Here is a 13,983-nt window from a genome sequence, read left to right as displayed (position 1 = left end):
ATCGCATAAAGTAATTTGTTTCGTAGATATTCGAAAAGCTTCGAATCTATGTAGAAAAATATCATTCTTAAAGCTCAATGGTAAGGAAACAAGACGGAAAATAGCATATTTAGTATTATCCTACGAGAAAATTAAACATATACATTTTTTTTTTCTCCAGAACAATTGCTGAAATTAACAAAAAAAAAAAAAAAGAATATCGTTTCAATAAAACATTGACTGGATAAACAACTAACCAATATAAATGTTATATCACCAGTATATAGAACACAAACTGTATTAAAGTTAAAAATGTGTTGAGATTTAAAAAAAAGAGCATTAAATCCTTCTTAAAATTCAATTTCGTTCTTTTAGAATTTATTTTTGTCCATTGTGTTAGATAAAATGATCACTACGAGTGAAGAATGTTTCGAAGAAATAAGAGAAAAACTAGCTACAAAGAAAAGAATTGAAAAATCAGATAGATAAAATGAATAAATAAATAATAAATGAAATAAAAACTACAAATGAAACGCCTATATAAGATTCATGACTAATATTTCAGCAATTTTAGAGATTTTTTTAGGAAAGATTAAAACAAATTTTAATTTCGTATGAATTAAATATCATTTATCGAAAGTATTGATTATAAACTATAGAAATCTGTTACAACTGATTAAATAATAACACTTTTACGCCTCTATTTAAATGTATTCGGCTTTATTTTATTTAAAATCCTTATCTAGATTTATTATACTTCTATGCCTATTAAAAAAAAAATAACTGACATTTAGAAAAATTTATAATGGAACCATATATACACTATAATGTAAATTATAATAAAATTTATTTTTTCTTTCGATTTATTTTAATTATCTCGCAAACATGAAAAATTATACAATTACTATAAATGTAAATTAAGGAGATAAAGTAACGTGCATAAATGTTTAAAACATCAATTTATAACTAGAAAATTATACGTTTTTATTTAAAATTATTTATAAAATTCGAATACACATTTGTTACATTGTATTAAAATTCTAATATTAAAAAAATACGAATCGCTAAATAAAGAAGAGTATTTTTAATAGAAGAGATCAATTCTGTTTCATTGTCTCCTTTTTTCAATTTAAATGATCTTTTCTAATTAGTTAAAGTTTGGCATATAATAACATTGAAAGGAGGGGGGAAAATACTTCACCTTTAATATCAAAAACGATTTGTTTCTTTAGAAATAATAATAATAATAATAATGAATCGCTACTGTTTAAAAATAAAAATGTAGAAATATTAAAGGAAAATCGCGAGAATTCTTTTATCTTGATAAAGAATAATTTATTCCTTTTTAAAATTTCAAATAAAACTTTTCTGATATTTAAATTAGATGACATCATAAGAAAATGAAATTTCCGATAAAGAAAAACTATAAAAATTAACTTACATTATCTTTATCTATTATAAATCGCTCAATTTATTACTTTTTATATAAAATGCAAAAGTTATTTTATATATTTTTGTTAATTATTTTCATTTCTAAAAAATAAAAAGTAATATCAGAACAGACGACACGGAAAAAAAAATGGCGACATTCTTTGTCGGAAGGTGAGTTATTAATTACCATCGGGAGTAATCTAAGTTATAAATTAAAATGCGATTAATGAATTAAATATGTTCTTGAATGAATATTTAGTAGTTAAAACTTGTGTAGAATGCAATTTTTTAAAACATTTCTTTTTTATAAACATAAAATGTGTGATGAAAATATAATAAATTCTATACCCGAATACATCAACCTATCTTACTACGAACTTATAATATATAACCCATAATATTGGACTAAACATAAAATATTTTAAAATGCTTTATGGTAGACAGAAAACTATATAATACAGCATGTGTTTACTTTATACTGTATTATGATGTCAGCTTATTCTTATATAAGCTTTTTCATCTATATAGCATTTTGAAATATTTATTTAAGTAGATATGCTTAATGCTTATAGTTTTTACAAACTTATACAAAAAATAGAAATATTCTAATTATACATTGTGTAATGTTAATCAGTCAGCATTCATTCCATATGTGGCTTATCCTGTAGACAATTATATTTATAAATCTGAGTAAATAGCCTTTGACATTTGTAATTTAAAACATTACTATTTGAAAGTTTTTTTTATCTGTTTGGAATGAACACATGTTTATACATTTTGTTTTTTAAAAGTATTATTATAAAATTATTGAAAAAATATTTAAATTTAATAAAACAAATTATTACAAATTTTTTGATGCAATATCAGTGATAAATTGTTGACAAATTTAATGTAAAAAGTTTTTAGTAATGAGATAAATATTATGATGTTTATTTATCTTTCCCAATCTCACTCCACAAATTCGTTCATTTTTAGTCTTCAAGAATCTGATAATTTTATATTTAATTGATTTTATTATAGGCGTATGACATAATATAAGTGCAATTCCAAAATATCTTACATGAATAAGATATAAGCTATTTTGGAATCGTATTTCAAAACTCAATCGATTTAAGTATTTAAACTTATATATATATATGATTAATCATATCTACAATTAAAGCAAGAATCGAAATGTAATTCAATTGTACCCACTTAATTGTATAGAGAGGTTCTATAAGAGAATAAAAATATATCCAAAATTATGTATATGCATAAAAGATATAGTAAATTATAAGATATTAGTATGTAACTATCGTCCATAAATTAAATAAATATTTAATAAATAATTTATTTCATCTACGCTATCGCAGGTAATAGTGGATATACAAAAAGAGTCCCAAAATAGCACGCACGAAGAATTTGCGCGTTAATGAAATGCCACCATCTTATTTTATTTTAAATTTAATATTCACAAAGTAATTAATAACTATAGTATTTGAAGGATACAAGTTGCTAATAACGATACATTCAAAAAATAAATAAGAAAAATGCACCAAGAGCAGCTAAATGATCATTATTGAAAAAGATTGTATAATATGACTTAAATTTTTATAACTCAATTTTTATACAGTACTTTAATATCCATTTTTTGAAAATTTCTCTAAGATAATTTACTTTGTTTCTTCAAACTTAGTTTAGGCTTTATAGGTATAAGACTTAAACAAAGCACGCACCAATTTCTTTTAATCAAATATTCATATCTTGGCATTTATTCCTAAAACGGTCCCACCCTGTCCTAAATCGTACAGAATCTTTTTATCAGAAATTATTAGTATACATTAATTATAATTTGTTGTTTAGTTTATACAGTATATCAAAATTTGCTTAACTAACGAACAAATTTATAATTGAAATATTCATAATATTTTGTTTTTATGTATAAAAGTTTACATATATTTACTATTCTAAGGAAGCTAAAAATTTGAATTTTTTGTCAAATAATAAGTTTTTTTTAAGAAGAACTGATTCTATAAAGAACGAAAACTGAAAACTCTCCTGATAGAAATTTGACATTTACCATATCGTTAAGCTTTTGGTAACAATATAGCATATAAGCCTAGTATCAGAAGAGTATGGGATAGTAGTATTTCAATTGGAGATTAGTTCATATATGATCTTGAATTTTGATAAATTTTAACAACTTGCTACTTTTAAATCTTAAATTATTCTAGATTCGAGGCGATTTCCATCATTTCTAATATTTTATTTAGCTTTACAAATAGCTCATATATTTGTGTGCATGATATAAATTTAGCCTAGAATACAGATAAACGTTATTTTCTACATCACAAGAATTTAAAACTAGTAAAAGAATATGTTAAGTCTAGTTCTCATTCTATCATACTGTAGATATAAGATAAAATAATTAATTAAGAACACATCGAACGATAATCTTCTCTTTATAAAATAATATTTCTGCTATATATTTAATACAGTTTTCTTATATTAAATATTCTGAAATGTTTATCATTCTCTAATTTAAAAATTTCAAATGCAATATAAAATATGTATATCAGGGCTGGGCAAACCTTGTTACGACAGGAGCTATACCTAATATATCGCTTATCAAGAATACGAGAGCTGCATTCTCTATAGAAACTGTATTTTATATAATTTAATAATAATAATTAAATATACGTGAGCACAGTTTGGACACCGTATTGAAAGATCTTACCACTTAATAAAGTTTACTTTCTACTTCGTATTTCATATTTAAATTAAATTGTTCAGGATTAAAAAAATTGTGGCATAATCATTGTTACTAAAAATTCTGAAATAAGATATAGACTTAGTAAATTATAGTATGCAGCCAATTTAGAATATTCTGAACTTTGATCAAGAAAATTTCCATTATAAGAATGATGGATTATTTAAATATAAATTTTTGATTATTCATTTTTTATAAATAAAATTTATAGAAGATTTATCTGATTTAAGAGTAAAAATGTGTAATATTATTGCAATATATATTAATTTACATAATTAGAAGAAACGATAAATTTTGATTATTTCGTCTTTTAATAATTAAAAATAATTGCAGGCAAAAGCCCATTTTAAAGAGGAGCACCAAATACAGAATAAATTAAAACTGACATAATTTTTATTTAAAACTTTTTAAATAAGAGTGTTTATTGTAATAATTTAACCCCGTAAAATTAAATTGAAATACTAAGCTGTTATTAGGCCTACTCATTTCTTAGTATTTAAAATACGTGTAACCTAATTTAAATCCCACAGGCTAATTAACATATATATATAAAGGTCTATTGTTATTAGACAATTATAAGCTATTCAATATAAGTGTGATATACATGCTTTAAAACTAGAAAATTGCTTAAAAATTACGTAATAAGTATTTTACATTATACTTTAGTGATTACTTTCTCTTTATTTATATCAACATTAGTAAACCACGCAACCTTTTGAGACAAATAAATAGCAAGTAGTTCTATTAACAAAGCATCAAAATGTCAAAACATCTAATTTGTTTAATTTTTATTAAATATACTTAAGCATTCTAGATAAATTTAATGTTATATTGAGATTATTTGAATATATTATTGATTTATTACACATACACAAACATTAAATAAATGAATCAATTATACTACAAAATATTGCTGAGTAGTTAACAAAATTTAATAATCTATAGAATAGTATTTGCTGAATGTTAATTCTGAAAATGCAGTATTACAGGGATGTCTATAAATCAAAATGAAGATGATTTATCGCTTTGAAAACAATCTAATAAGTTGGATAAATTTAAATTAGAATGATTTAATGCTTCTCAAANCATCTAATTTGTTTAATTTTTATTAAATATACTTAAGCATTCTAGATAAATTTAATGTTATATTGAGATTATTTGAATATATTATTGATTTATTACACATACACAAACATTAAATAAATGAATCAATTATACTACAAAATATTGCTGAGTAGTTAACAAAATTTAATAATCTATATCTTAAATTAAATATATATATATATATATATGAAATTTCTGAAGGTCTACAATAAATACTATTACTGTAATTTAATAAGTTTATGAAATACTGCTGCAGAAATATTATTTTTATGTATTCTGTAATTTTATATAAATAATTAAATTCATTATATATGAAAAGCAGAATTGATTTACTTAAATTTGTATCGATTTTAAAATTATTAATATATTATTAACTAATAATAAATTCATTTTGCAGCTTCAATTAGATGAATTGGCATCGACGCCAGAATATTTTGTAGAATTAAAACGACCATAATTATAAATTTAAAAATAGAAACATAATAAATAAAATTGTAGTAGCTAACAGCTTTAGAAGTAAGAAAGATTAGATTTTCAGAAGAAAAAGATCATTAATAGAATGACAGGTTCAAATGTATACGTACCCTTTGAGCTTTCCTCTTATCTGCTCTTTGGCTTTGATGGTAGATACGGGAGAAGTTCGATACAATAACTGGAACTGGAAGAGCAATAACGAGCACCCCACTCAATGAACACACACCACCAACAATCTTGCCTGTAATTGTATCCGGGACCATATCTCCGTACCTGAGGGAAACAAATTACGTTTGTAACTAGAAGAGTGGTAAATATTTGAAAAATCTTTTAAATTTTCAATGTAAATCTAAGAAGAAAGACGTTAATAACTTACTTAAAAGTGTTGCTGTCTGAGAATGTAAATGCATCTTAATTAAAGTTAGTTGTAGCAAAGATAATTAAATTATGTATCTTTTTATTGGCTATTGAAAAAAAAGTGATCTAACCAGTTTATAAACTTCTTACAAGAACTATTTCTAATTATGGGTGTTACCAGAATTTTTTCAGCAAAATTTTTGTTATTGTTAGACTAAAAATTCCGCAAAACTTATTGCTAAATTTTCGAGTCTAATAATTGTATAATAACACAAAAATTTTGTCTTTTTAAATGTTATAACTAAAATACTTCAATTATAAATTTAAAAAAAAAGACAATGCATTTTTTTTGTATTATTAACTTAATAAAAAGTTAACACAAAATATAAACGTTTAATACAACAGAAAGTAAATTTCCACTTATTGTATCGATGCAAATTGCAAAATTAATTAGAAATCATGTTTTCTATTGAGATATGAGATTGAAGCAAAATAATTCTTTATTTTTTTCATTTAATCTTTTTATAGGTTAAAACCGAAATTGAATGCCATATATAAAATTCTATAAACTACTATATGAAAACTTCATTCCTTGACATTTTATTTTAGAAATATTCGAATGAATGTTTGGATTTCTGTTTGATTCAAGGTTCTTACATACTGTTTGATAAAATGACAGTTTTAATTTGTATCATAAAGTGTAATGCTTTTAATTGCTTTTAAAATATGAAAAGATTCTTGGTAAACTGTTTCCATTTTTGAATAAAAAAATAAATCAAACATTGGCATGTTTCATTTTATGCATTTAAAAACAGCACTTAAATAATTTGTCATGTTTTTAAAATAAATTCTAATACTGCTTCTGTTCAATAATTTCAACTTATATTTGCAATGTTTGATTCTTTATAATTACTATTACAATTTGTATAGAATGAAGCATTATTGGTTAAAGTGAAATCTCACTAGTTTCATAAGTTCTTAAACGTCTCTTTATATCAAATTTTATGAATTTAACCCTAATTTAGTGGCATGACAGGTCTAAAATAGACATTGCAAGGAAAAAAAATCAACATTCAGGATCAAGTAAAGAATGTATCATCGATCGCCCTACCTTTACACGTCCCTAGTTAGATAAAAATAAAACATTCTTAGACCAAAGATAAAATAACTTATGTCTATTACAAAGGATTTCCGCAAAGCAGTATTTTTATTTCCGCAATTAGATCTTTAACATCTAGATAAAGCATCCAACTGTGATTAGAATTAAATAAATAATTATTACGAGTAGGATTCTACCTCGAAGCACTACTGTATTCGTAATATCTGCATCATGCTTCATTTATATTTGATAATCAACATTAAACATTCCACAGTTCTACGCTATAAGACTGAATTCTTATGCAATTCCACCTCATTAGCTATTCTGAATATTTAAGATCCGAGTCGAAAGAAATTAAAAACATATGGTAAAAAAAATATGTATTTCGATTTAAAATATATTTCTGCGGTTAAAAATAAATATATGTACAGTACAAGTTTCTGTTTTCGTACTGAAAATATATCTTCTTATATTATTGTCAAATGTGTTATATTTATCAGTAAATCGATATTTTTTTTCTCTTTAGAAAATAAACATTTTATGCAGTATCGTTCAGATATTCCTAACATTTTTTCCTGTTATTTCTTGTTTTAGAGAACCAGTAGTGTTTTTCAATTGAAATTTTTAAATAGCGAAGTCTAGAAATGAAATATTAATACAGTTACACAGTATTTCGTGAAAACGTATCGCTCTTTAATGTTTCATGCAGAATGAAAGAGAAACAAATCAATGAGAATTCATAACTTTTCTCTGTATTCATATTCATGCTAAATAACAGGAATTCTAAAATGTACTCGACCAACTTTAACTCGAAGTTTTTCTATTTTTATTTAATTTTCTTCTATAAAAGAAAAAAAATTTCTAAAATTAGAAATTTCTGTTTATATTTTTAGCTAGTTTACGATTCTTATAAAAATTAAACTTTAATAACCGATTGTTTGCAATTTTAAATTTAAATAGGTTATATTTATCATTGCTAATGGGAAAAGATAGATTTAATCATGGTTTCTTTTAGTAAATTGTTTTCCTTCAAAAACTTAATGAAAAGTCAAACGGCAGAACTTCTTAAGCATTTTTTTTTTCTTTGATGATTTTTCATAACTGCTGCAATGAGGAACACGCGAATAACTAATGGACGATGGAAACCAACAGATGGGTATAAGATTTTCATTTATACTTATACACACACACACACACATATGTATATATATGAATATCATTTTATGAAAAATATTCTCTAAAACCCAAAACTTATATTACATATATATGTATAGGCTATATATATATATACACACACACACACACACACACACACACATATATATATATATATATATATATATATATTCATTCGTTACCTGTCCTGTTTATTAAAAAATTAACGTATAAAGTTAAATTCCCGTTCAAAACGTTTGCATTTAAAATTTCAAACTAATATAACGTATTTAATTCTTATAACTTTGCACATAAATAAAAAGAATCTCATAAAACATCAGTTTATTGTTTTATAATTAATTCATGCTTGATCTATATTCAGCATTGTTTATAACTGTACTGATTTTGTTTATATTTATTCTTTTATTCATTATTAACGAATTTGTCAGCTTAAAACGACGTTTATTGTCCTATCTGGGAACACAAAATAAGCCACAGTTGATTAAAAATTTCAAATCGATGATCCAAATTGGATACACAAACCGATTTTATATAAGTGCTATATGATAATCCTCTGTGATCCTAGTTACACGAGCATATAAATGACGTCATCATATTATTTCTCTCAGCTGCGAGACACACTTTGAGATATATATAACTCTCTATCGACCGGGTTTAGGTCACTGAAAACGCAGGGGGAGGAAGGGAACTTGCAAGTAATGTTCTTTAACCATTCCCATCTGCAAACAGACAAATTTAAATAGCATTTCTTTCTTTGTCTACGATTATTTTAATTTTTACACATTCCGAGCGTGTAGTTTTTATCAGACACTTTTTTTTTTATGCTTTTAAACAATTTAATCGGAACGGGAGCCAAAACAGTCACGCTTTAAAAAAGTTGAATAGAAAGATGTTTATAAAAAAGTAAAAAAATTATGTTCTCTTTAAACTTAAAACTAAGTTAGGGTATTTTAGTATGCATTTGATTGATTGAATTTGCTTTTGGAGAAAAATTTTATAAATTGCCACAGAAAATCCTGTTTAAAATGTTTTCTTTTTATTACAAAATTAGTAATATTATTTATTGTTTGGGATAATAAGATTTCCGTTGAAATCTTCAACTGTTTGAAAAATTTGTTGTCGCTTATGTTATAGAATGAGGAATTTTGTTTATGTCATTGAATAAATTTTTAGAAATTGAAAAGATAAAGAATTTCAATTTAAATTTTTACAAAATAAAAAAATGTATTTTATTTTTATTTTTATTTAATAATTAATTTATTGAAGTTTCTAAGGTTTACATATCTTTAAATACATTTTTTTTTGGTATTAAAAACGTATCGTAAAAGGTTTGAACGGCATTGATAAAATCAAAAACATACTCGTAGATGTTCATCTTAGTCATTCTATTTTATGAAACTTTTCTTATAAATATGAATAAAATAACTTGATGCTATTATCATGGCAATAACTTTCTGTTGTAATCAATTGAAAACTTTAATACACTTGCAAATATGACTATGTTATAAATATTTAACACGTAGAATAATTTTTTTGAATTATTCAAATATTATAAAAAAGCAATATAATTTTAAATTGTAGAAGCGGTGAAGATTTTAAAGATAATTTAAATTATACTGATTTGTATGCAGAATATTGATATTAATAGTAAATTACCTATAACTGTTATAAAAGTTTCGATAGTTAGGAATCTGGTCAGGAGTAAAATAAATCATAGAATTATCAAACAAATCAATAACATCTACTGGAGAATCACTCGTTACTCTCTAAATTACAGTTATTTGGATAGAATATGGCACTTAACCAATCCACAAAGGAATCGAAGTGATTTTTTAAAATAGATTCCGTTAAGAGGGGGAAATCAAAAGATATCTGGCAATCATCTCAACTTCTCCCTAGTATTATCGAAAAAATGTTTAAGGATATTTTATTAAAGTATTCATAGACCAACACGTGTTTTATTTATTTATATATAAATATATTACGTGATAAAATTGCGAATAAAAGTAACTTCTTTTTCCTGTCTGGTTGTGGCATTTCACGTCAAGAGAACTACGAAAACGAATATTTGATTCTATATTCGCAATACTAGGACTATACAGAATGTAAGATTTTCAGATTTATAAGAGTATTTATCAAAAATGCATACTTCCATAAAAATCCATTGCAATAATAAATATATTCAAAGTTTGGAAAGTTTTAACATTGTTTAAAAAAGCTTAAATTCAATTTGGATCTAGGAAGTGAGCTTTCACTTTTTTATTCGCTTTAATATGCCCCATTTGAAATTAAATTCCACGGAAAAAAGTAATCGGAATAACTATTTGATAGTTTCTTAATCTAGATAAAATGCTGGCAATTTAAATTTCCTCTTCTTTCTTTTTTTATCTTTTTAGAAATAAAAAAATCAATAATTGACACAGGTTCTATATAACTGATGGATCTGAATTTATTCTGTATTTTATTAGCAAGAATGTCGAAATAATACATAACTTTATGTAGTAATTATTAATAATAATGTTAAGTTTATAGATATGTAAAAGAAAAAAAATACTGGACAGAAATAAATAAAGCATTACAGGTAAAACTATTATTTTATTAAACACAAATATAATTTTTCTATAGAAAGGAAATATTTCATGGAAAGCACTTTCATCGATTTAAAAAGTTCAGAAATTAATATTTTATTCGAAAGATGGGAATAATAATGTTTACATTTAGAAAATTAGTTTCTGAGTCTGAAAACATTCAATTCATTCGCCGATTCAAATTCTAATTAGTTAATCGCGTCTTTATTCTGTTTATCAAATTTATTCTATTCAACAGGATTTACCGATTTCATATAGATAAGTTACGTTAAATTTACGTCAGCCAAATTACACGATGATTAATTTGTATAAAATTTAAGGAACCATCAGCAAGATTTATGTAGAAGAAAAAAATGGCATACTCTAGCAAAACGACTTTTACTGTTCGTTTTTCTCGAGAGCTACAGGCGGTTTCTTACTTGGTTTGGAGAAGAGCCAAGCGGACTGTGCTTAACATGTAATCATATACAAAACTAAACATATCCATACTCGAAATGTAGCGAATATCTATTTAAATTATTGACTTAGTAACGGAGTTGATAAACAAACGTTCCGTGTAAGAAAAATTCGATCTAGGTAATTATTTTATTACAGCGGTTAAAAAAAAACGAAAAAAAAAATTATTGAAGAAGCAAAACGCTGTTATTATGACAAAAATCGATAAACTTATCGGGTTTTTAACGTCTGTTCAAGTTCAGAAAATGTTGGTTAATCGAACAAGAATTAAAATCAAATGAAGACCCGTTTATAGAGATTGAAAATAGCTTTCCGTTCAGCCTCGATGTTTCGGAACGTGTCATAAATATCGAAAAATGAAAAGTCAAACGCTTGCCGATAACTCACCGAAATATGACTTATTCTTGCAAGAGGAATTTAGAAATTAATTGGTATTTTAGTTTATTGTTTTGTTATTAATGTTAATTTATTACTGTATATCAGCATTCGTATGTTTAAATGAATGGTTAATTATGATCGATAGATTTAATTATTTAAGCGGAAAATTACGGAAATAAAAAAAAAGGTTTGGTAGTAAAAGTTTCGTCTTAGAGAAGGGAAGATGTTACAATCGGTTTCGTCGCAATGCTGCATTTTATTCTGAAATCCATCTCGGCTTCTACCCCAATCTTTCCAAAGAGACAATTAAGGAAAGTCCGCCGTCACCTTGCAGTGGCAAGCGTCCAACTTCCACCTAGCATTAATCTAACAACTATTTCTCAAAAAGAAGTCTAGACTTCGCTTAAAAACGGTCGATCTTTAGTAATATCCATCCGTATCGATCAGAGGATGTTCTCTACTTTAAGATGTTTTTATAGTAACAGGTATCTGGAAGTCATTCTCCGCGTATAAAACTCGTTGGGAATTTTATTACACTTAAATTCATTCACCTGACTTTCTAATGCCTATTAATTTTTTTTTGCATTTTATTAAGTGTATATTTAAATTAAATTCGTCCTAGAAATTGAATAAAAGTACATTTTTTGATAAATTAGTTTTAAAAAATGAATAATTCCTTTACATCCAACCATAGTAATTTAATTTTATGTTGGTACCACGTCAGACAACTCTTACAGGATTTATGGAAAAGGATACGTATTAAAGTATTATTATAAAAAATGAAGTAGCCAACTTACCCCAATGTTGTCATGGTTACGATGGTGTACCAGAAGGCGGAGGGAATGCTCTTGAACGTAGTACCTTCGACGTTTTTTTCTGCGTAAAACATGACAGTAGCAAAAATGATGATGGCCATGGCCAGCGAGAAGACAAGGAATCCCAGCTCAGAGGCACAACTTTGGAGGGTATAACCAAGAATGCGGAGTCCCTGGGAATGACGGGAGAATTTGAAGATGCGAAACACACGAAACACACGGAGTGTAACAAAAGCTCCTGATACATCGTCATTGTCCTTAATTCCCAGACCGATGTAGTAAGGAAGGATAGCAACCACGTCGATAATGCTCATGACACTGCGTGTGTATTTACAGCGGCTGGGAGCGGCATAGAGCCGTAACAAATACTCTGCCGTGAAAATCATAACACAGGCGGTGTCCAGACAGAAAAACGCTGCTTTGTAGGTTTCCCCACAAGACAACGTTTCTCCTGTAGCTTCGTCTCGTCCACATGGAATCGTTTCAAAAACATTGGCAGCAACAGAAACAGCGATAAAGAAACCCGTGACGTAATAAAACACTAAGGCGGCGGTGCTGGTGTGAGGATTTTCGAAAGCTCGCCACATCCTCTGGCGAATTGTGCCGTGAGCCAACTCGTTCTGGTCATTCGTCTCGGACATTCTATCGTCCAGAAGACGTTCTGCGTTTTCGCGCTTCCGATCGCGGTATTCTTCGTAACAACAATCCCCGATGACATCCGGTATGATTCCGAAGAACGCCAATTCCTCATCGTACGACAACAGACACTCGTGTCTGGGATAGTGTAGCTTTCCTGTACGGTAATAGTTAAGGACGTGGCGAAAGATGTCCGGGTCTCTATCGAAGAAATACTCTCTACTCTCTTCATCGTAGAAAAATTCGCGTTCGTTCGAACCGAGCAACGTATCCGGAAACCTCTCGACCGTATTTCTCCAAGTCTGAAATTTCCTTCCACTAACATTAATGGTAAACTTTTCATCTTCTCGTTTCCTTCGCTCTTTTGTCACCGGCGGAGCTGGCAACGGATTATTAGCGATCGGTACCCATCCAATAGCCGCTGCTCGAGCAAAAGGTAACCAAGCTGCTACAGACGCCATAGTCACCTTAACCTTTAGCTTCTAAGACTCAAACCGCTAAAGTTAAGCCTAAACACCGACCACAATCCAACCTCCATTACATCTAGTCGAGGGTAGCGAAAATCGATGGTAGTCCCTCGTCATTGTCTTTGACATTTCTTATTCCTTCATTGTGAATATTACAGAAGAACATTATAGACAAATTCTAACCAATATTCTATCGTCTCTGCTTTTCTAATCGGTTATCTAACACTAGCGATCCGAACACTACAACCATCTCTACCGTCATGGTGGTTGACTG

General features: G+C 26.9%; 1 protein-coding gene across 4 annotated transcripts in view; it reads right to left on the bottom strand.

Annotated features, from left to right (window-relative positions):
- LOC111624230 (potassium voltage-gated channel protein Shal-like) overlaps positions 1-13,983 on the bottom strand; it is a 28,092-nt gene extending 14,109 nt beyond the window's left edge. For all 4 annotated transcript variants that reach the window (XM_023367044.1, XM_023367045.1, XM_023367046.1 and 1 more), the window contains exons 1-2: positions 12,589-13,983; positions 5,848-6,010 (exon numbers count right to left, since the gene is read on the bottom strand). In XM_023367044.1, the coding sequence (XP_023222812.1) occupies positions 5,848-6,010; positions 12,589-13,703 (1,278 nt within the window). In that variant the 5' untranslated portion in view covers positions 13,704-13,983. The remainder of the gene's footprint in view (positions 1-5,847; positions 6,011-12,588) is intronic.

The sequence above is a fragment of the Centruroides sculpturatus genome, unplaced genomic scaffold, assembly GCF_000671375.1.
Source record: "Centruroides sculpturatus isolate CEXI.00-Female unplaced genomic scaffold, Cexi_2.0 scaffold61, whole genome shotgun sequence".
NCBI classification, from domain to species: domain Eukaryota; kingdom Metazoa; phylum Arthropoda; class Arachnida; order Scorpiones; family Buthidae; genus Centruroides; species Centruroides sculpturatus.
This window is presented reverse-complemented; position numbering and strand designations above follow the sequence as displayed.